The sequence below is a fragment of the Barbatula barbatula genome (assembly GCF_947034865.1).
Source record: "Barbatula barbatula genome assembly, chromosome: 15".
NCBI classification, from domain to species: Eukaryota; Metazoa; Chordata; class Actinopteri; order Cypriniformes; family Nemacheilidae; genus Barbatula; species Barbatula barbatula.
In genome coordinates, this window is record NC_136778.1 from 4,758,091 (window position 1) to 4,779,612 (window position 21,522).

At 38.6% G+C, this 21,522-nt stretch overlaps 2 protein-coding genes across 2 annotated transcripts in view; one reads left to right on the forward strand and one right to left on the reverse strand.

Annotated features, from left to right (window-relative positions):
* coq8aa (coenzyme Q8A-a) overlaps positions 1–9,685 on the reverse strand; it is a 19,389-nt gene extending 9,704 nt beyond the window's left edge. The window contains exons 1-6 of the mRNA XM_079474990.1: positions 9,531–9,685; positions 6,860–7,042; positions 6,145–6,477; positions 4,899–4,965; positions 1,566–1,640; positions 119–244 (exon numbers count right to left, since the gene is read on the reverse strand). Coding sequence (XP_079331116.1) covers positions 119–244; positions 1,566–1,640; positions 4,899–4,965; positions 6,145–6,477; positions 6,860–7,024 — 766 coding nt within the window. The 5' untranslated portion in view covers positions 7,025–7,042; positions 9,531–9,685. The remainder of the gene's footprint in view (positions 1–118; positions 245–1,565; positions 1,641–4,898; positions 4,966–6,144; positions 6,478–6,859; positions 7,043–9,530) is intronic.
* A 4,303-nt stretch (positions 9,686–13,988) lies between these two features.
* Positions 13,989–21,522, forward strand: part of itpkb (inositol-trisphosphate 3-kinase B) — a 30,366-nt gene continuing 22,832 nt past the window's right edge. Inside the window, exons 1-2 of the mRNA XM_079475026.1 lie at positions 13,989–14,204; positions 16,435–17,685. Of these exons, the coding sequence (XP_079331152.1) occupies positions 16,621–17,685 (1,065 nt within the window). The 5' untranslated portion in view covers positions 13,989–14,204; positions 16,435–16,620. The remainder of the gene's footprint in view (positions 14,205–16,434; positions 17,686–21,522) is intronic.

Sequence of the window (21,522 nt, forward strand, 5' to 3'; positions counted from 1 at the left end):
ATTGTAAATGGCTAGAGGTTTTAAAGCATGTTAATAGTAATAGACCTCTCAATGACCAGGAGTGATATCCGAGTGACCCGGTCGAATCTGAAGTAAACAGAAGAAAGCATTCTCTTACCCTGGATGCTGAGCATTTGGCCGAGCTTAAGGGCCGCCCCACGCACTTTACACAGTGTCCTGACGATACGCTCCGCATTGGCCTCTGACAGGAAGGGGCTGCTGTCCAAAACTGCTTTCTTGTCTCCTGTGTGAAATTATAAGTGTGTTAAGCGTGTACGTAGGGGATACTGAAAACAGAATATAAAAGACAGATAGTTGAGCATTATAAAACAAAAGGGAACTTAAGGTCCAGTGTGTGTTCTTCGGAGGATCTATTGACAGACATGCAATATAATATACATATGTTCAGAGGTGTATAAAGACCTTACATAATGAAGCGTTACGTTTTTATTACCTTAGAATGAGCTTTTTCTATCGACAATACACCGCAGGTCCCCTTACATAGAATTCGCCATGTTGTTTCTACAGTAGCCCTAAACGGACAAATTGTTCTACAGAGCGCGTTTCGTAAATACGTTATCTCCTTCAGCAAAGAAAGGAAAACATGACGACACCTTAGTTGTGTGTCGCCGTAGTACTTCAAAAGGGAGGGGTGGAGTGAGCCGTAGGTTGCAATTGGCTGCATTTTGCAACCTACCACCAGATGCCGCTAAATCTAATGCACTTTTCCTTTAATAAAAAAGCAGTCATCATTTATTCACTCTTTTGTCATTTCAAAACTATATGACTTTTACACTTCTACAGAAAACAAAAAGAAGCACGGAGCGCATATACTAATGATAATGGTGTCAAATTCACTTGAGATTAAATCACTTTGGATAAAAGCGTCAACTAAATGCATAAATGTAAACAAATGTATGTCCACGCGCATTGCTTGTAAACAAACTTTCACACACCGTTGGATTAGGCTCAACAGAACTGCATTATGTGAGAACATTTAGGTTATTCCTGGATGTGTTGATGAGGTCAAAGGTAATAATTACCCAGCATGTCTGGGGTTTAAATAGATAAGATCTTATTACAGGACGTAATACTCCGTATGTTTGTACGCCCGGTTCCTAAATCCAGACAGATTTAACATAGGAACACACCATTGTGTTATTCGCACAAGTCGAAAATAGAATGTGAAAAATAACCGGTCCAACAGGAATGTAGCATTCTACGGATTTATGAAGTCTACCTTTGAGAGTCATAAGGCCACGACCATGTGGGTGGGAAATAATAATTCTAGCATATAGCAACGCTGTGTATATTTCATGGTCCGAATAATTCTTAATGGATAATAATGTTGCACTCTAAATATGTCACATTATAAAAAGTAATTGTATATACAGCTTCACATTGTACACATATTTACATGATACAAATATTGATTGATGCTAAACATTTCAAGGACAAACACAAGCTTCAAGCCAAATTCAATGCTTCTGAATAACAACATCTGTACTGGATTTGCTCTGACCAAAGCAGATCAGAAATGTCTGAGGGTGGTCTTGAGGTCTTACCATTCTTATCCTCTGTTCTGAAGCTTTTCTTTGCCACTTCTGCCAACGCTCCAATACCCAAACCCACAGCGAGCCCTGCAAGAGACATACAGCAAATTCACAATGCATTCGTGAACAGAAAATAATTATGAACTAGCAAATAACGTTGATCATTATCGGTCATTAACTAACCTCAAAATAACACATCCACCCTAAACGTAAAGCTGAAGTCTGTCATTTACAGGATGTGGCAGACAGACACGAGCCATTTTTGGCTGAATTACCTGGAAAGCGTCAACATCGTGGCGCTATCAAACATTACTCCTGACAGGCCTGTCACAGCAACAACAGTGCGAGTTGGGCTTGTACGTATTTTCACAAGTCAATCCACACCCATGTTGTATCATTAACAAAAATAGCATATAAAAAAAGACCGCAGTCATCACATTTACTGTGGCAAACAAGATTTGGCGCAACCTTCAATAGTTATGTAATTCTGCCACGCTGCTGCTTTGAAAAATGTAGGAGCGGTTTCAAGTCTGTTAAAAAGGAGCCGCTGACTGTAAACCTCAGTGTAAACACAACAGGCAAGAAATCTAGAAGCCATGTTTTCTGACTTGCTGTTGCTTTCCACAAGTCTGAGCACACCTTAAGGAAACGTGTATGTTTTGGCACGTTCGAGTGTTTGATAAAGCCTGCTGCGGACTTTCTAGGTCAGTTGCAGTTGATGATTAAACAGCGTTCCTGTTTTTGTGTCTTCTAATGTCCGGGGGAATCTAAGGACTTACAAACAACACAAGGATCACACAATTAAAGTCACCATGAAATCAAATAGGTGTTTTACACAGTGTTGCAGTGATTATCATAAATGATTTATCCGTGCACGCCATCATTTTTTTAATTCATTTGCATTTGTTTAATGAAAAACATTAAGCTCCTCTCCCCCTCTCAACAACAACACATGCCGTAAGCAACAAAAAAAGAGGAAGGACAATACTGACTGTCCAAAGGCCAGGCTTATAACAAACCAATGAAAAAGGGAATGGCAAACTAAAGCCCCGCCCTACATTTTTCTTCTAATTTCAGAATCCGTTTCACTCGGATATACGTCATGATACGGAAAGGAAGTCAATTGCAACTTCCGTTTCATTGTGACTTTAAAGGGAGAGTTTATCCCCCAAATGTTTTGTCATCATTTACTTACCCTCCAAATCTGTATAAATGTCTTTTCCACTGCGTGGTACCGTCAGGTTTAGTACAACTCAGCTCGGTACAGCTCACTTCACTTTGGGTCAGTTTGCTTTTCCATAGGAGTTTAGTACTGCTTCAACATAGGTTTAGATTATAAACTTATCTTAGTTGCACCGCCTCTACTGCTGTAACATCATTGGGAACACAACACGGGAGATAAATGGAGCATATCGATGCAGGTTGGCAGCAAAATAAAATACTGCTAAAAAACAGAGGGTTTGGGAAATGTTACAGCAAAGAGCGGTACACGAGGGTAAGCTAATGTAGCATTTAGCATTGCGTTAAGGGTCTCGATCTCTATATTGCTGTCACAAAGCATAATAACGAAATGTCAATATTACGTATTAAAATGTGTTTTCATGTGTTGCAAATTATTCTCTCTGCCCGATCAGTAATCGGTGTGTAAAAACGTCACATTTTGGTATCGGCACAGTAAACTTGGAACCTCAACCGCGGTGGTACTAAAAAAGTATCAGGTATAGGCACTGTACCCACTGGAAAACCCCCCAAAAGTGTACCGTGCAGTATTATGCATTGGAAACGTGCCATTTGTCTACCGTAGTAGGAAAAATAACAATGGTAGTCAAACGTGCCCCAGAAAGGTATACAGATTTGGCACAACTCGAGGTTGAGTAAATGATGACCGAATTTTCATTTCTCTTAGCTCAAATCGTCAAAAACTAACTGCATACTTGGCAATTAGTTCTTTCTCTTAGAAGGTGGGACTTCAAAGTAAACGTCAAAATCTGCTTTATTGTCAATTTTGCCACATGTACAGTACTTACATATGAGGATTGAAATTGCGTTACTCTCAGACCCATGGTGCATACAAATAATATTACACTAAAAATATATAACAAATACAGATAAATACAGATAATTCAACATATGTAAAATACAAAATGATACACGCTCTAACAAGAGCGGTCATGCTCTGTACGCCAGAATCCTGTATTTTCTAAAAGCTGACGTCCAGCGAAAGTGCCGTCCTATGTGGGGCAGCACACAGTGGTCAAGATCATTCACAGATTGTCTGATAGCGTGACTAAGGGCGCTACGTGCATCAGTCTCCCATTACAAAAACAAAGAGGTATGCTTCGAAGCATAAGTACTGAAGGTAAAGAGGGTAGTGTACTGATTTAGTGGCGGTCTACGGTCACCCAAACTGCGAGAAGAACGCAACCACATGAAAGCCTGCCAAAACGTTGCATACTATTCCTGTAGGCTATTAATCAAAATTGTCAGTCTTCCAATGAGGGCGAGAGAAAGAGGGCCTAGAGAACTGGTAACCTGAAGTGCAAAATGTCCAGGACAGAGGTCAAGGTCAGGATAAAAGGCCAGACATGTCAAATGCAACCAGCCTATAAACAATTTCAGAATAATATTTATTTAGACACAAATGTTACCTAATAGTGTTTTAATGTTAATGTAATTTATCGTTTTTATTGCCTGTCAGGTGAACAGGTGCATGGTGACCGTATTTGGGTTTGCAAGTAAACAGGTGTTTTCATGTAACCAAGCCAGACAGAAGTTCATCTGATAACAAACACTCCAACATGAGCCAGCGTGCTGGTCGCACACACCATGTCAATGATATATATATATTTTTAACATATGTCAATAAGTGTGCGTCAGTGGAAAATGAGTATACAGTGGACCCTGTATCCCGTCGCCACACAGGGCCAGTGTGACAAACACTTGGAGATTTTCCTACGTGACAGCACTTTCCCTTTAAAAACCCATTACTGTACTCAGCAATATAGTCCTTTGAGAAATGACTGAAACACTGTCATTTAGTATACAAAAGAGGGTAGAGAGTTATGCCCAACAGAATGGGAAGCAAAACAGGTGATGCACATTCCTAGACCGGTTAATCTGTCTCCGATAATCCAAAGCAGAGGCAGTCACAGTCTACTTTGTTACACACGGGTCAAAGTGGAGATTCATTTAAAATCCTCAATCTAACTTTGTAATGCTGTATGAGAAGAGCGATGCCTTGGATCGAAGAATGGGTGGAATCAGAATGGACAGCATGAAACTTATTTATGTTTAAGAATAAAATAAAGCATATGCCAGCATGATGAAAAGCATTGGTAACCTTACCTCCAAAATTTGCTAGTCTCCCCAGGCGTGTGACCGGCACCTTCCGCTCCCTCGCTTTTTCACTGAGCTACGGCAGAAAAAACACACTGTTAAAATGAGGTCACCCTGAAACTCGAAATTGGATCTAGATGTATTTGTTGTGATAAACACAGAGAAAGATCTTGTAGATGCTTGTAACCAAACAGTTCTTGACCACCATAAATATATAGAAAAGTTACAAATATTGCAATGTGCATATTGAAAAGGTTTGCAACTACTTAAGGATTTTAATCCTTCACAAAGGTGTATAGACCATTTCATCGGACGCACGCACGCCTGACCCCGAGTTAACTACCAGCTTGTGTTTGGCTAGGTTCTAATAATATGACTTTTACTGTACATTTAATTTAAGTTCATGTTAATTTATATTATTATTTTATTTTATAATAATTGTATTAAATAAACGATTTGTTGAATTTTGTTGTATGTTATTTTTATTACATAAACAATTGAATGAATCCTGCAGTTTGGTCGCTTTTAAAGAAACAGTATGTTACATTGATATTTAGCGGTTGAGCTTGGTATCGGAGTCTAAATATTGGAGGAACAAGTTTAGCAAAGTAATGTTTTTTCTCGGTTTCTTTTGATTGTTATCAGAAATGATCTTGTTATATATTGTATGTGAATGTGTACCGGAGGTTCAGTTGAGGTCACAAGTCTGCATGCGCAGTAACGTTTGTTTACGTTGTTAAGATGAAACCTTCTACAGTACTAGAATATTCTACTCATGTGCATTTAGTGAGTGTATTTACTTTGTTATATATATATTTAATATATATTACATATTTATATCTCTATAGTTTACTCCTATGTGAAATGCTTTATAATGTAAGGAAGTAAATGTTTCCCAAGTAAAAACTTAAAAGTCAAGATACTAGATCACTGAGAGTAAAATATTTAAGTACTACACACCTCTGTCACAAAGTTATACACCGATGCAGACAGCAGTGAGACTGGCGTGAATCTTTTTTTCCCCCAAAACAAAGTGAAATGTGTAGTTTATGTAGTTTTCTATATTTAATGTTTTAATATAATAAAGAACTAAGAATTATCATAATTTAGCAAGTTGACCCCTATACCATTTCCTCAATAACATACAGCCCTATTCATCACGTAGCATTCCATCTATTAATATCCTCTTGTAATGCCTGACAACTGTGAAAGTCAGATACTAGTGGGTGATGAGAGATGAAAAGGTCTCCTGTACCATTTGTTTGTGCGGTTTGGAGCTGCTTCGTTTGGCCTCCCTTGCTTTTTCAATGTCCTCTGCCGTGATGCCTCCCACAGAGGAGTGATCCTGGTGATAGGACCGCGTTTGGCCCGTGAACTGGCTGGTGGGGTCTTTATAGCCTTCAAACAGTTTGGACTTCCCTGCAGCCTGACTGTACGTGTTTGCTGCACCTGAGTCCCTGAAAACGGAATCGCTGTCCAAACCATCTTGTCCCGCACTTTCAAAGTTCTCCTCCGAAGAGGTGAAGTCATACTTGGAGTCCATGTCGGCACTGAAATTGGAGACACTTTGCTGCCCGCCAGTGAACTCCTGAAACACATTAGCACATTCTGGCTATTTCAAGCGCTTTCCAGTAAATGTATTAAATAGACAAATCATGAACGTAGGCAGATAAGAAACTATCAAAGTACTTTGAAACTAACAGTTAGCACCACAGACTTTGATACAAGAAATATCTTGGCGGCACACGCTGTGCTCTTATGTTTTGGAAAAAGAGTTGGGCTCAACCCAGGTGGTAACCCAATCTCCAGTTAAATTTCATTTGCATAATCTAATAGTCATTGTATCTGTTTTGTGTAGATAAAAGAGAAAAGGACAAGAGCTGCAATCCAACACTATTATCAAGTGTAAAGCCAAGGTATACAAAACTTGCAGTACATTGAAGTGACTGGAAACTTGTCACAGGACCTACCTGGATCTTCTGCATGGCCACGCTCATGGCCTGTTCAGTCGTCATCTGCATGCTCTGGCTCACAGCCTGGACTCCTCCGCTGCGCATAGAGCAGGCCTGCGTATCGATCACGGCCTGGCTTAGCCTGACTAGGCCCCTCATCAGCAACAACATGTCGCCTGCCATGATGGTTCTGCTTAACAACTAACACAGGGAAGGAAGTTACACAATAGCATTAACATCAAGAGCTTGAAAAAAAACATTTTAACTAATGTCACAAAACCTGGTAATACATGGTACCGTTGGGCACCAAGAGATCATAGGAATGCATATACGTGGACATGCTGTTAGTGCTTGTAGTGTAAACAAAATGCAAAATGTTTAGATTGACATTGTTCATCAATTGTTAATCTATAAATAATGAATTTGGCTCTATGACTCAACACTAGGGTGCCTGTGCCACCGACAAAACACAGCTGTTATCACATTTCTTGGCAGCTCTTGCAAAGGTTAAATGTCATGGTGAGACAAGTGACAAAACTTTTGGTTGTTTTGACACGGAGACAAATACAAAAAGCAAAAAAGGAGATATTATGAATGTGCAATTCAGTCTGAGGACCACTGTAAAAATTCTCAATTTCACGATGAGGTATGCCATGGTGATATAAATATTTGCGGGTTGATTTTGACAATTTAAACACTGATGTTGTCAAAACCTTGTGAATCAACTCAACACAGCAGCTATTATAGAAGGGACATTACCATTCTGCAAATCATTATTTTTTTTAAAGAAGTTGAAACAAACTGAAACATGTATTTTTCCGACTGAAGTAGGTCATACAGATGATCTAGATAACAGGGGCTGAATTGGTATTTGTTGCTTTGATAAAAGTTCGCCAGAGCTAATAACCTTGGAGTATTTGTCAGGATATGAACACACCCCATATATTTAAAAGTAGGTCAAAGTTCAATGGTACGTAACGCAATGTGGCGATCCTGTTATAGCCAACGAGATGACACAGGGGGGAAAAAGACAGTTTTCAGATTTTATTTTAAAGACAGTCTAATCTTTGTGCACATGACATTAGACTTGAAGTCTGGATAACTCAAGAGACAGCTCAGTCTCTCCACAAAGTCGTGCCAACAGTCCATTTCGAATGTCAAGTGACTTGCAATACACGTACGATCAAGATTTGCTTACAGTCAAGCTCCGGGTGCAAATATTCATAACGATAACCTACTTTTTCACACCTTAACCTTGTAAATTATGATTGAAAATACGCCAGCATTCCAGCTAGAGTAGGTATTTGTTACACCTACGAAATAACGTGCCTGAACATATCTGGCATTTTTGCAACTAAATGCATGCAAATTCAAAATGTATATCCTAAGCAAAGGATGCACAGTTTTATCCATCTGTCAGTTTTCGTTTGTGCATATTATTAAAAAAGATTCAGTGCAATAGGCTGACAATTTTAAAACCTGTAAATGAACATTAAAATCATTGCAACTGCTGCCCAAAACCATTCAGCCTTCTTAATATATTAAAGGGACAATTCACCCAAAAATATTTATACAGGTTTGCAACAACTCGCAGGTGAGCTAACGATGACATTATTTTCATTTTTGGTGAACACTCCCTTTAAATAAGTGCCAGACGGGTAAACAGAAAAGGTAACAAATGTCAGTCATTTTAGGACGCCCTATTCCATTGTGAATTACAGGGCGATTGCAGCTGTTATCATATATTTAACAGGAACATGAGTGATGACAGACTGTTGCAAGGCCTGTTGGCAGAAAATATCAGAGCCCAATCTTGTTTATGCCGATACAAGGAAGGAACATGTACAATCTGCAGCCAATCAGATTGTTCAATGAGACCAACACCTTTTTTACTGTTTGCATGTGTGCATTGGATTTACTGAACCAAGACATGCCACGCTGTTCTTAGTTAATAATAATAGTGAAAAGACTGTTGCAAACAGCGGGTAACATCGAACAGCACATGTTGATGTAATTAATATATGTATATTATATTATATGTATATTGTATATTAATAATCATTCATAACTATAAATATAAACAACCATGTGTCTTAAAGCATCAACAAAAATAAACAATGCATTCCGAACGACTGACGATTAGAACCCAAGCAGCTTTGCAAAAAGATTATAAATGAAGTTGAGGCTCAAGTCTGCTTTGATCTTTCCTATGTAGTCAGTCGCGTATTCCAAACAAAAAGTCACATCTCGATGTTTTGCAAGATTTTTGGCACCAAATAACACCTGCAATCCAAGTGCATCTAACAAGGAAGTATGGTCCCTTTAATAAAAATTGGGAAATGTATTGTAACGCCATTACTTTAAGAGGATTTGCTTTGGAAACTGAAGAACAGAGCAAATAAATATACATGTATACGGTTAGAGACCACTTACAATAGCAATGCAATCGTAACGTTGCAACAAAGTCAAACAACACGCGGATGAACGTGTAACGTAAAACGCAGTCAAATATACGCAACGCAACGCAATGCAATGCTATACATATAAAAGCACGCTTCCTTAGACGACACGTGAGTCAACTTGCTAAAGGGCATATTTTATTAATAAGATCAAATGTGTCGCATTCGCATTACAAGCTATTAAATCAAATATAACTGTTGTTTTGGAAATGGGTTTTATGAGGACTTACCTCCAGAATTCGCCAAGATGTGGTTATACTTGCTCCAACCAGTTCACTGTACACGGTGGACCTGCGTCCATGATATGTAAGAGCTGTTTACCCTCTGTAGTGTGCTTGTCAGAGCTGTTTGAACACTCCCACCGTCGGCTGCTATTGGTCACATCATAGACGCACACAGAGGGCACTACAGTCTATGGACGCGACCAGGGGAGGGGCTAGAAAAGGTCATACCTGTTGTTATTGGTTGTTTTCTGCTTCAGTCAGGAAAACGGCCAACGGAGATTGGTCGTAAATATGATGAGCAAGGAGAAATATTAAATTGCACGGATTAGGCATATTATGCGCGTACGGTTAGTATAGAAATAGTTTGAATCTTGTATAATATACTTTCATCTTTTCAACTCCACCGTAAGAGATATTTGTTTTTATATTTTCACCCTTAATTCTTTATGTCACAAGTTTGAAATCAAAACGAATGTCCGCGATTTAAAGTCCCTGTGAAATTAAAAATCACAGTTCTCATTGTTTCGTTAAATAATTCAGCGTTTATAGCAAATAGCTTAGAAATGTGGTTCATTTTCTTTTTTTTAAATCCATAATCAAAAGCTGAAAATGCACTTCCGCCCTGAAATGACGGCTTGGCCGGTGTATCCGTTAACTCCTCCCCTTCACATGTCAGTCTGCTGCCAGTTTCTCTTCCAAATCAATGCAACAGCTGTTTTACACATCCAAACAATTCGCAGTGAAAAACGCAAGCCACGCTCACGTATTAATTGTTTTGAAATTCCTTTTCACTCGTAAATGTGTCAGAATACGGAATTTTAAAATGATCGCAACTTCCGGTTCACGGGGGCTTTAACCAGATAGACGAGAGATACTCGAAGGGAGATGGGAGAGTCTGTAATTCTTACCATAGGAAAAAGCGTAACGGGTAACCTGGATCACGTGAGGCACCCTCAGCCAATCATATAATGGCAGTGGCGTCAGTGGCCTGAGTTCAGTTTTACGGCAGTCGGTAACAGTTTACGTTGGATAGTTTCGCGTGATTTGTTTGTTCATATTGTTAATAAATATTGCACAAGAAAATAGATTTAGTTGATTATCCTGATATCGTTTTAAATAGACCACATGACCGTAATTGTAAATGTAATTTATTTGTTTTAATCAGAAAAACCATACCTTTATATTGATTTATTTGCTTATTTTACATTAAATTGCATTGCCATGATCGCAACAGTCAAGTCATTACATTTCAAATGTATTTATTGAAACATTAACTTTTTGTATTCAGCAGCAAAAATACAATATTATATTTGACATTCCTAATGTACTTTTTTCATACAATTGCATCAGCGCATGTTCAAGTTTTCTCATAACTGCTGAAACTTGAAAGCCATCGTTCAATATTTGCGTTTTCGGCTGAAGGTTGCAGGCTTTCCTTTTAAAAGTGCTTTGGCTTTAATTTCAACACCATGTAGCGTGCGCGCTTGATACCTTTCTGCCATCTAGTGGTTCAAATTGACCTAAGCAGTCAACAAAGCTGTGCACGTGATGTCAGAGTAGTCGGAAGTCACCGCTGTTGTTCCACAGTCCAGCAGGTGGCGGTAAAGCACTTATCAGTTGGTTTGAATTGCCATATTTAGAATTTATTAAGTTTGGTAAACTTTTTTTACTACAATATGTAAAAATGAGAAAACACAATGAAATGTTGAAACAAAATAGTAGTAATGAAAGAGAGAAAAAAAGATAAAGGGAAATATATATAATTTATATTTACTGCTTACAGATTTTGCAAACTTTAACCTAAACTTGCCGTGGCGATGACGTCAGTAACCCGCAGGTAGTTTTCGCAAAACCTAAGCCCAAACTTATCGGCGAGACCAATGAGAAACCTGTTGGCACGCCCCATACCTTTTGGCACATCCTCACCTTTTGGCACGCCCATTGCTCCAGGCTGCAGTTATCCCTACTTGGCCGCGGTTACGCCCACTAAGTGACAGCAAGACTGATATGTGAACTTGAATTTTGTCTCCGAAATGTTGTATTTTAGGATCAAATCGTACCCTTAGGTTATATATTATACCGAACACCCGTTAAATAAACGTTTAGCATCGTATATATCGAGTAACTCTAAAAATGTTGTCAGCATGCATTAAAAAACAAACATTATTGGTTTTACACCAAAATAGAAAATTGGCAAACGTTTCGGTGCATTGATTCCAGATGTTTCTGTGAATCGCAGCAAAACATTTGCTTATCTTTTCTGTGGTATTTTGGATAAATACTGAGTTTAATAAAACGAGACTGTTGTGCGTTTAAGAAGACAACCGTATATACATAAAACCCATTAACTATTAAAAATGTATATTTCAAATTACGAAATGTTTAATTTAACTATAAAAGCGTGGAGGCTCTTCGCTTGTTTCACTTATCCTACCACTAGGTGGCACTAAAACTATATATTTTGTGACAATCTTGGACTTAAATTTGTGTTTGTTTAAATTCACCTTCAACTATCTATTTATTCAACTGCTTTTATAGTCAAGAGCAATACGATTTTTAAACTTAAATGAAAACTTAAGTTAAGTAGGCGTTATTTCTAGTTTAGGCTCTCTGGTGCCTTTCGGGTCTGTTGGTAAAGAAGCCAGTGCTTCTACAAGGCAGGCACTAACCTACAGCTTGAAACATTAAGTATGCATTACATTATACAGCACAGATTGATTTAAAAAAAGATAATATTATAGAATAATATACAGTAAATCGTTTACAATAAACATTAACAATGATCTCAGATAATGGTAGCTTTATAAAGAGCATTCACACTTTTGCCTTTCTTAATCTTTAGAGAATCATCAACCAATGCATTGCTGATTCTCAGTTTTGATTCTAGACTGTTTTGTTAAGTCCATCTTTGGTGTCTTTATTTATTTTCATGTGCGTATCTCATTTCTTCCCAACTCATTTGAAATGCATATGTACTGTATGAGTTCGAAGATTGCACGGACCTCACTTTAATGCCATCACAGTTGATAGGGAAATACTGAAAGTTCGCTGAAGGGCTTGCACATCACCTATATGCCGAAAGTTGGACAGATCTAAGAGTCAGCTAAACAAGTTATCAATCATATTTCTGAACTTCGTCATGCACACCGTCTCAATCATAGAGGACGGAACATTTATTTTCATACCACATATCAGCCAGTCTGTCTCATTCAAATCAGAGTGGCCACTACAGCATTATATTTTCCATCCACCTTACTGGTGCATATGACACACTTTCCTTTGTTCGATGGGGTTGGTAAGTACTGTACCCCAGAGAGATTAATCAGAAGGATGTTATCACGCTTTAAGCGAGTGTGAGAATTTTTGAAGACAATGCACATATCTACAGTTCTGACTATCTCTACCTTTCTGACCTCTGACAGCATCTAGGCCTGCCCCAAAGAAGTTCCAAGAAAGAGCATTCATCTATGTAAAGTGAGGTGAGTCATTTAAACTTTAAAAAATAATGTAGAAAAACAAATTAAATAATGTTTAACGCTTATATCGGACTTATAAAGTCTATATTGGTTGACTACCGATTTTACTGTTGATGGGTGTGAGATATTTGTTGCTCAATTTCTTAGGTGGTTTATTGCCCTGCTCAATTGAGTTTATTCGCACCAAAACTTTGTTGCATGTTTTACATACTTTTGAAAGTTTGAAAAGTTAGAATATATTTTAATGCATTGAAATGACATTGAGCTTTTGATTCTTAACCTAATGGTTTTGTTTATGACTAAGTTATTATAAAGGGTTACATTTTCACTACCAGTCAAAGGTTTGGACACACACATTCATCATTTTATTATTTTAAAAATATTCATCAACTAAAATAAATGAGTCTAAACTATGACATTACCCAAATAAATATACATGTAAATTATTAGCATTTTAAAATTAAACATTTCATCAATAAAGGTCACTACGATGGAAAGCTCCAGTATCACTTAAATAACAAATAAATGCTTCTAAAAATCTCTTTTAAATGTTTTGAATGGGTTAATCTTGTTATAACAACTTCATAATGCTATAATGATCTCACGTGTGTGCTGGGATGTTTCCTAAACGTAAATCTGATTTAACCCTTCGATCTATTGAAGACAAAAAATGTAAATAAATCGATTCTCGGGCACACATGCAGGCAACACGTCTTCATAAATGAAGCGTTTGATCCTAAAAATGTTTTAGAGAAACGTAATTCACTCGAGTGTGTGAAAACGACCGTAGCGTGCATATATGCAAATACTAACAAAACGTTATTTACGCACATCTACGCTTCACATAAACAACACGCATCGACAAATACAACATATCGCCGAAGTCTTAAGGCATCATTGTTGTTTCCCTCGATGTGTGAAACAGTACAGTGAGGCTCTGCCTGTTCCGTTGAATTCAGACTCACTGTCATTTTAACTTCCTTCCTGCCTTTTGTACATTAAACAAACACACGGCTCTGACGCGAAGTGTCGAACAGCTCCGAACGACTTATTCAACGATGCTGCAAAGTAACAAAGTAACGTTTATTTAAACAGACGAACTCGCGGAATGTAGAGTCGATTTTCTGCTACGCGTTCCGACGTCGGAAAAACAAGCGTTTAAACGAGAACATAAGGACCGCAATAAGGATCCGATACACTCGAGGTAACTGCTTTCGACTTTGTTGTGAAATGCTGTTTAACTTTTTGGAGAGGTGTGTGTGTGAGGCAGTAGATTTACAGAAAACACGGTAACCTCGGGTGGTCTGTTTTAACGTGTGGAGAGAGAGTTTGGAAGATGTTGATATATCGTTCATTCATATGCGGTTATGGATGACAACAAAATACGTCTGCATAGCTGTTTTTGCAACCCGATAAACCAGACTATAGACACTTTTCTAGGATAAACCCGATTTAAAGTGGGAGACGAACTTGTTCTCTTCTGCAAGAACTGCTTATGTTATAACTATTTTTTGTTCTTAATGTCCATAAAAAGTTAGGGATCCCACTTGAAGAAGATCTCTGTTACTTTGAAAACAAATGTGTCAGTCGCATCTATTGACTTCACAAGAGATACGCCACGTGCTTTCCAGCTCATTCAAATGCAGTGAATGCCAAAGAGTGAGCAGTTCAGTAAAGGTCTTTTATTGAGATGTTTTAAACATTCATGAGGGTCTTCCTTGGAGTCATATTAGTTCATAATAGATGATTATATTAGAGCCCTGCTGTCATAACAAGATTTTACACTGGCTCTTAAACGCAAGCGGTCTGCTGAATCCACAAGGGTTCTGGTAGTTCCATAACTGTTTCATCCGTGACATGGAACGCCTCAAGATGCATCTGAACTGTCAGGCTTTTAGTGCAACAATTGACCGTTAAAATCACTTTGAAGGGTGGTGGCTGGCTTGAGAATTCGAAGGCACATTCCAACCTTGACTTCTTCCCCTTGAGTTAAAATGCAGGGCACAACCTGCCCGACCCGTCCCATTTGACTTTCCTACGTAAAGCATGCTATGTTAATCTTGAGTCACCCAAAACCACCACTATTTAATTGAGCAAATACATTAATCCTGTAAGTTTGCATATGGGTGGTGGTACGAGAAGCAGCGTGTTAAGAAAAACACAGCGTGTGTTTGTACCGAATAAACATAAGCAGTTGTTGTATTTTGGGTGTGCCGCACACATCATTTGTAAGTAATTTGTCCCACATGGAACACTTCAAGGAAGTTTTTACGGTCCATTATGAAATATTTTGCCTTACCCTTTGAGTTAATAAACGTTTCAGTCAAACAAAACCTTTCCCATGTCGTGTCTTTTGCTATAAATGGAAGCGACTAACGGATACCTCACTGTTTCTCCTTAAGATGCTCACATGCTTGACATCAGCGGCAGCGCAGTTCAGGCCTCACAACCGTCGCTGTTAGCACGATAAAAATATAAAGTAACATTTCTCAGAATTTGAGAACTATTCTGTGCCAATTTAGTTTTATCTATCAACTGGCAGAACAAAGTAAATGTGATATAATGGTTATGGTATGTGGAATAATTCTTTTTCCAGGAAGCCTGGTTATATTACACCCTCAAGCGTTTTGTGTCTTCCAGACAGACATAAAAGGTTATGTTGGCCGTGTTTTAGGTAGCATGTGTTTTTAGAATTTCGTACATATTTTTCAACCGAAAGATGTTTTGTCCAGCACACACACGCACGCACGCACGCACGCAACCCCCCCCCCCCACACACACACACACACACACACACACAATGTGTAGACTCCAGCAAGCAGTGTTATTTAAGAAAGACTATTGTAATATTTCTTATATATCTCACTACACAGACAAGAACATGATTTTTAAAGAACAAAAGTTTAACATTAGACAGATTTTACATTACACTTTGTCAGTATACAGTAGGCGGTTTTAGCAGCATCGTCATAACGTGGCCTGAACCCCACAAAGAATCAATAACTGTTGAGTCTTTTTGATTTTATTTAACACACTTAATATACAATCAGATGTTCATATTAATGAATATGATTATAAATAAAAAATTAAATAAATTGTTATATTACTAGCCACTAGCCAGACCGATATCCAAACACAGACCTGAAGTTAACTTCAATCCAGCCGTGTGCGTTTTAGGGAACCGTCTATATTTTAAAATAGTAATATATGGAACATTTCTGAAATAGTAAGCAATTTGCATTTCAGTCTTTTAATGCAAATAATTTTGATATTCCACAATATGTATGTTATAATTCATGTTGATGGCTTTTGAAATAGTTTGCAGAGAGAACCCGTAACAGATAAGATTAGTCTTTAATGTACTCATGTTAATTCTTACAAAAGTTAAATTTTTTTGACACTTTTAACATCTGACTTTTCTGGATTTACTGCAGCTGTGCTAAGAAGGAACCCACTGGTGGATATAATATCTCAATAAGCAAAGAATTCTGGGATTGTATTGTTCCCTGCATGCCTGCTTTCCTTCAGTCCCTCCGGATGATGGTTGGCTCAAGAGGCCGATGGACTGTGGATGAATAGAACTAAATGGGAGCACAAACGGACAGAGCCGACCTGCCACTATGGCAGCTTATGCCCTGAACAGCCTGATAATGATGAACCCCAACAATCTGACCAATAAGAGCAGCCCTCGTTCAGGAAGGCCTGTTCTCCCGGTACCCGATCGTTCTACCTATAACCCGGTGCTGGGGGGCGGCGGAGGACCCTATAGCCCAGGCATCATGAGTCCTGGGTCTCCAGGAAAATCCTTTGTCTACCCAACTGTTTCCAGTCCCAGCAGCCCGAGGGCACGTTCTCCATGTCGACGGCCAGAACTGCTGGGGGTGAATGTGGGCACTCGCGTCCGCAGACTGAGTGGCTCAGATCAGGAGAAAGACCAGGAGAGCGAAGAACGCCGCGTCGCTCAGCTGATTGAGCGACACACAGAACTGCAGAATGTGGAGGTGAACAAAAAGGTGGACCTGTTCGAGGCTCACATCTCTGCACGGGCATACAGCAGAGATGCTCAGAAAAGCCCACGCATTTCCAGGAGACCTTCCCCTAACCTCTCCCCGGTCCCGACAGATCAACTCAGCTTAAACCCAGAGGAAACGCCTCTGGCTTCACAGTACAAGGAACAAGGCATCCCCAAAGAACTGCAAAATGGAAAAGGCATTTGTGATTCGGAGGGGGGGCTGCGGGTCAGTGGCACAGAGAAGAACGGGGCCGACCCAAATACGGAAGAGGGCGGCCCACTTGAGAGCACATCAGAAGGAACTAAGAGCAAAGCTGACAGCCCTAACGGCAACCCCTCCAGGATTCCTGGCATCAGCAACCTGCCTGCCGGCGATCGTTCGACATCTTGGACCGAGACATTTGCTGAGCCAACGGAAACACAGGGACAGCCTGACGGGAGAACCCCAGAGGTGGTTTCCATCCCTGCTGTCATTATCACGGACCATGGCATGGAGGTCAGCGGGGAGGGCAAGGAGCCCCAAGTCAGCCCTCAACCTTCAAGATCTTTGAGGAAGCTCTCGTCTTCATCTGCTTCTTCAACGGGTTTCTCATCCTCGTTGGAGGAATCAGAGGACGACATCTCCAGTGACACTGAACGCTCCTCAGCCTTCTTACAGACTCAACAGAAAGCGGTAAGCCCATCCTGAAATGAAAAGTGACCATTTTATTTCTGTCACTCATTTATTTGGGATTTTGTGACTTTCCAGTCTGGTGTCATTGCTATTTTGATTCTGATTCAGACACGAATGCTAGCAGATGCTTATAATCTTTTATGCTGTCACCTTGATGTTTCACTTTGTAATTTTAGTCTCCACGTGTACGGCGGTGCTTAATTTGTCAGTTAGGGAGCTAGATGGCACAAAACAACATCACTCCCATTTAAATAAACATAGCTTTGTTGGTAATAGTGGGAGTGTTTTCATTTTCCACAAACAGCATTCCATTTGTGTAAACAATGTGTCTAGATAATGCGTGACACAGACTATATGACTAACTAAAACAACCAGCGCTACTTTTTGTTTTACATTTTTATACTTGATTTTTCGTATGTACAGGTCAAAGGATAAACCACAGCGGTTTGATGTGGCAAATCCAGCAAAAAAGATGCTAAATGTCAATGCAGAAGTTTCATGTTAGGTACAGATTGGGTACAGACCAGGCGGTCCCAGTATTTGTGTCCAGTCCATCTACACTGTCCTCATGCCGGGTTCGTCTGTATTCTGCCCAAGTAACTGTTGACATTCTCGCATACAAAGGTACTTCTTTGTTGAACTGTTCTGTGCTTCTGAGCCTTTTCTCTGACTTTAGTTGGCTGCCCTTTAAAGAAAATACAAAAGCAGCGTGAGTTACCAACACGGTATAAAGTAAGCACTTTCTATCCGGGTTCTGTTATTACTTAAAGCATTAATAATTGTGATTTGTCAATGAATGCGGCTTCAGAAAAAATAACAACGCTAATTTTCATAGTTGAGTCTATATTTAATATTCTGTACTTATTTATTAATATTCATAAACCTGAATTAAATGTGGTCTTCTATGGAAAAACAATTGTGACATTTTTTGACCACTAATAAAAGTAAAGAGAACTGGGGCAGTCAAGCTATATTTACAGATCAGAATGTTCTGTCCTAGTCCTTACACTTTCATTATATGAAAATGAGCGACCCGGATATTCTTTCTTTGCATGCTCTGCAGAAGGACAAAAATATCCATAAATATATTTGGATCACAGCGGGTTGTGTTAATAATGTCAAAAACAATAATGAATTTTTACTATAATGTTTTTAAAGCATATTTGTAACTTGTATCATTAAGCATTTACCACAGAGAAGTGCTTAAAGCTACATTATTTAATAATATAAGCGACTTAACTTCAACTGAAAAATGCAGAGGGTGTGAGACATATCGAGTGACCCCGCCCCCTTTTAAAATAACCAATAGCTTTTCGTTAGGTAAACTTATTTTTAATAAATGGAAAAACATTTTCATTTTGATTTCACTGGGGCTTTAAAGTCCCCATGAACCGGAAATTGTGATCGTTTTTACTTCAGTATTCTGACATATTTCCGAGGGAAACTGGGGGGAACGTGGGCGTGGCTTGATTTTTCACTGCGATATGATTGGATGTATAAAACAGCATTTTGAAATGGAACTCGCAGCAGACTGACAGTTGAAGGGGAGGAGTGAACGGATACTCCTCCCAAGCTCACCAATTTACGTAATTTGAGATGGATAGTCACTAGGGGCGGAATTGCATTTTCAGATTTTCATTGAGGATTATTAATTTTTTTAAGAGAAATTCCCACATTGGTAAATTATTTACTTTAAACGCTGCAATTTTTTATGAAAAAATGGGAATCGTCATTTTAAATTTCACTGGGACTTTAAGCGTATACAATCATCTTCTGTGTAACTAACACATGTGACGTATGTTCTGGGGTAATTCTTTTCTTTACAAAATGCTTGCCCTGGTGAGAATTTGTAGTTTTGCCATTTTGCAAGCACATCGAGAGACCCGGCGGCAAGCATGCTGCCGTCACAGAGGACTTCATTGTTTAGACAATGGATGTCACACAGTTCTAAGTTGTAGAATAATGTGTCTCTGCTGGCCACACAAGCGCTATTCTGCACATCCCATTATGCGACTTATATTTCTTATAAACACACAGTGGAGGAGAGCAAACATCCTATTGTACTGTCTGGAGGAGTGATAGCACTCTTAAAAGTTTGTTTGGCTTTAAAGAGTGTCCACAAGCCATGGATGACTCGATAGCCTTGAACTTGTGATGGAATCTTCGCTATTCCCGGATCTGTGCCATTTATAGTGGAATGGCTGTGGAGGGTAGATGTACTGAGGGTCTAATGTGGAGGGATTCTGGGAACAGTTTATTTAAGTGAGCTTTGATGTCTAAGGCAAGTGAGCTTTGATGTTTAATTCAAGTGTTCTTGGCTGTGTAAAAAAAGTGGTCAATCCTCAAAAAGTGAGTGGATAAAGAGAAGCCGTCAAATTGTGATCAACTCAGAGCACTAAAAAGATGTTCGCCATCAATCGGGATTAGGCCCAGAAGCTAATATCCAGCATGCTAGAGCGAATAACAGAGTTTGTGAAAAACAAGGCTCTACACTGTAAATACTCTCCATTTGCATATAATATGCGTTTGCCAATAAACGCCTTGAAAATGTAAGATATGCTAACTTAAGATATCAAGTATATACCATAGAAACATATTGCAAAATAATCTACAAATTCAGAAGCAGCAAACTTTGCAATACAATTCGTTTGGCCACGACTGTAGTTCAGTGTTTTTGTCATGTTGTGTATTATTTATTTTCTTAAGATAGCCTAAGATAGTGTTTGGCTCACACTGTTGACTAAAATATTTTGTGTTCACTGGTCACTTGCGTGCTATCATTCAAAAACTGAATTGATCTTATTCAATTTATCCATAATGATCAAACTTTATCCATTGATTCATTGAAAAGATCTGTTTGTGTTACGTAGGACAAACTCCATGAAGTAACAAATTAGATTTAATGCTCCCTATACAGTTACAATAAATTACTTTGTGATGGACCAACATGTTCTTTACTTTCATTATTAAACTAAAATGTTATTTGATTTTTAAATGGTCCCAAATAATGAAGAAAAAAGCAAGACAGCAAAGCAAAAATCTGATTAACACAATGCCAAAAGTATACTTTTACGACTTTGAAGATGCAAAAATATAAAACAGTTTTGATCTATTTGTAGTTTTGATTAGTTCTGTAAAATGTGAAAAAAATATACTGTAATGAATATTATTTATGAACATTATTTAGAGATTTGCCACATCGTACAGCTATATGACATACTATATATACACACACAATACTATATATATATATACATTCATATATATACTATATACATATACATGTATGTATGTATATATATATATAGTGCATACATATACAAGTCCTACTTTTTATGCCTAAAACCTTTTGACTGCACCTTTAAAACAGGGTTATGGGTGTTAATGTATACATTTAAAAATCTTAATTCATGTGTTTATTTCTTGCATGACTTGCTTATTAAACATTTCATGGTTAGACTGGGCCCGTGGAGCACATATCTGTGCTCATTTCACTCTTTAAACATTAGCAGCTTGGTTTCTGTTTTGTGGGTCTCACTGAGCCGTTGGAAAATTCAATCGTGATAAAAACCACCAACTTGTTATCAGCTTTTTCGGTCAAACAAGCGACCCAGAAAAGTTTCCAGTGGGCTTGCACACAGTACTAATAGCTGCGTTTTGTGGTTTAGAGCGGTATGCTGAGCAGACAGCCGAGGGTTTCCCTCTAGACAGTTGTTGCATATTTCACTTCACCAAGACTGCATACTCATTCAGTTTGGAGATCTCCAAACCTTCTTGAGTAGCACAGAAAGTGAAACCATACCACAAACAAGTTGACCAAGAGACATTTTTCGGCGT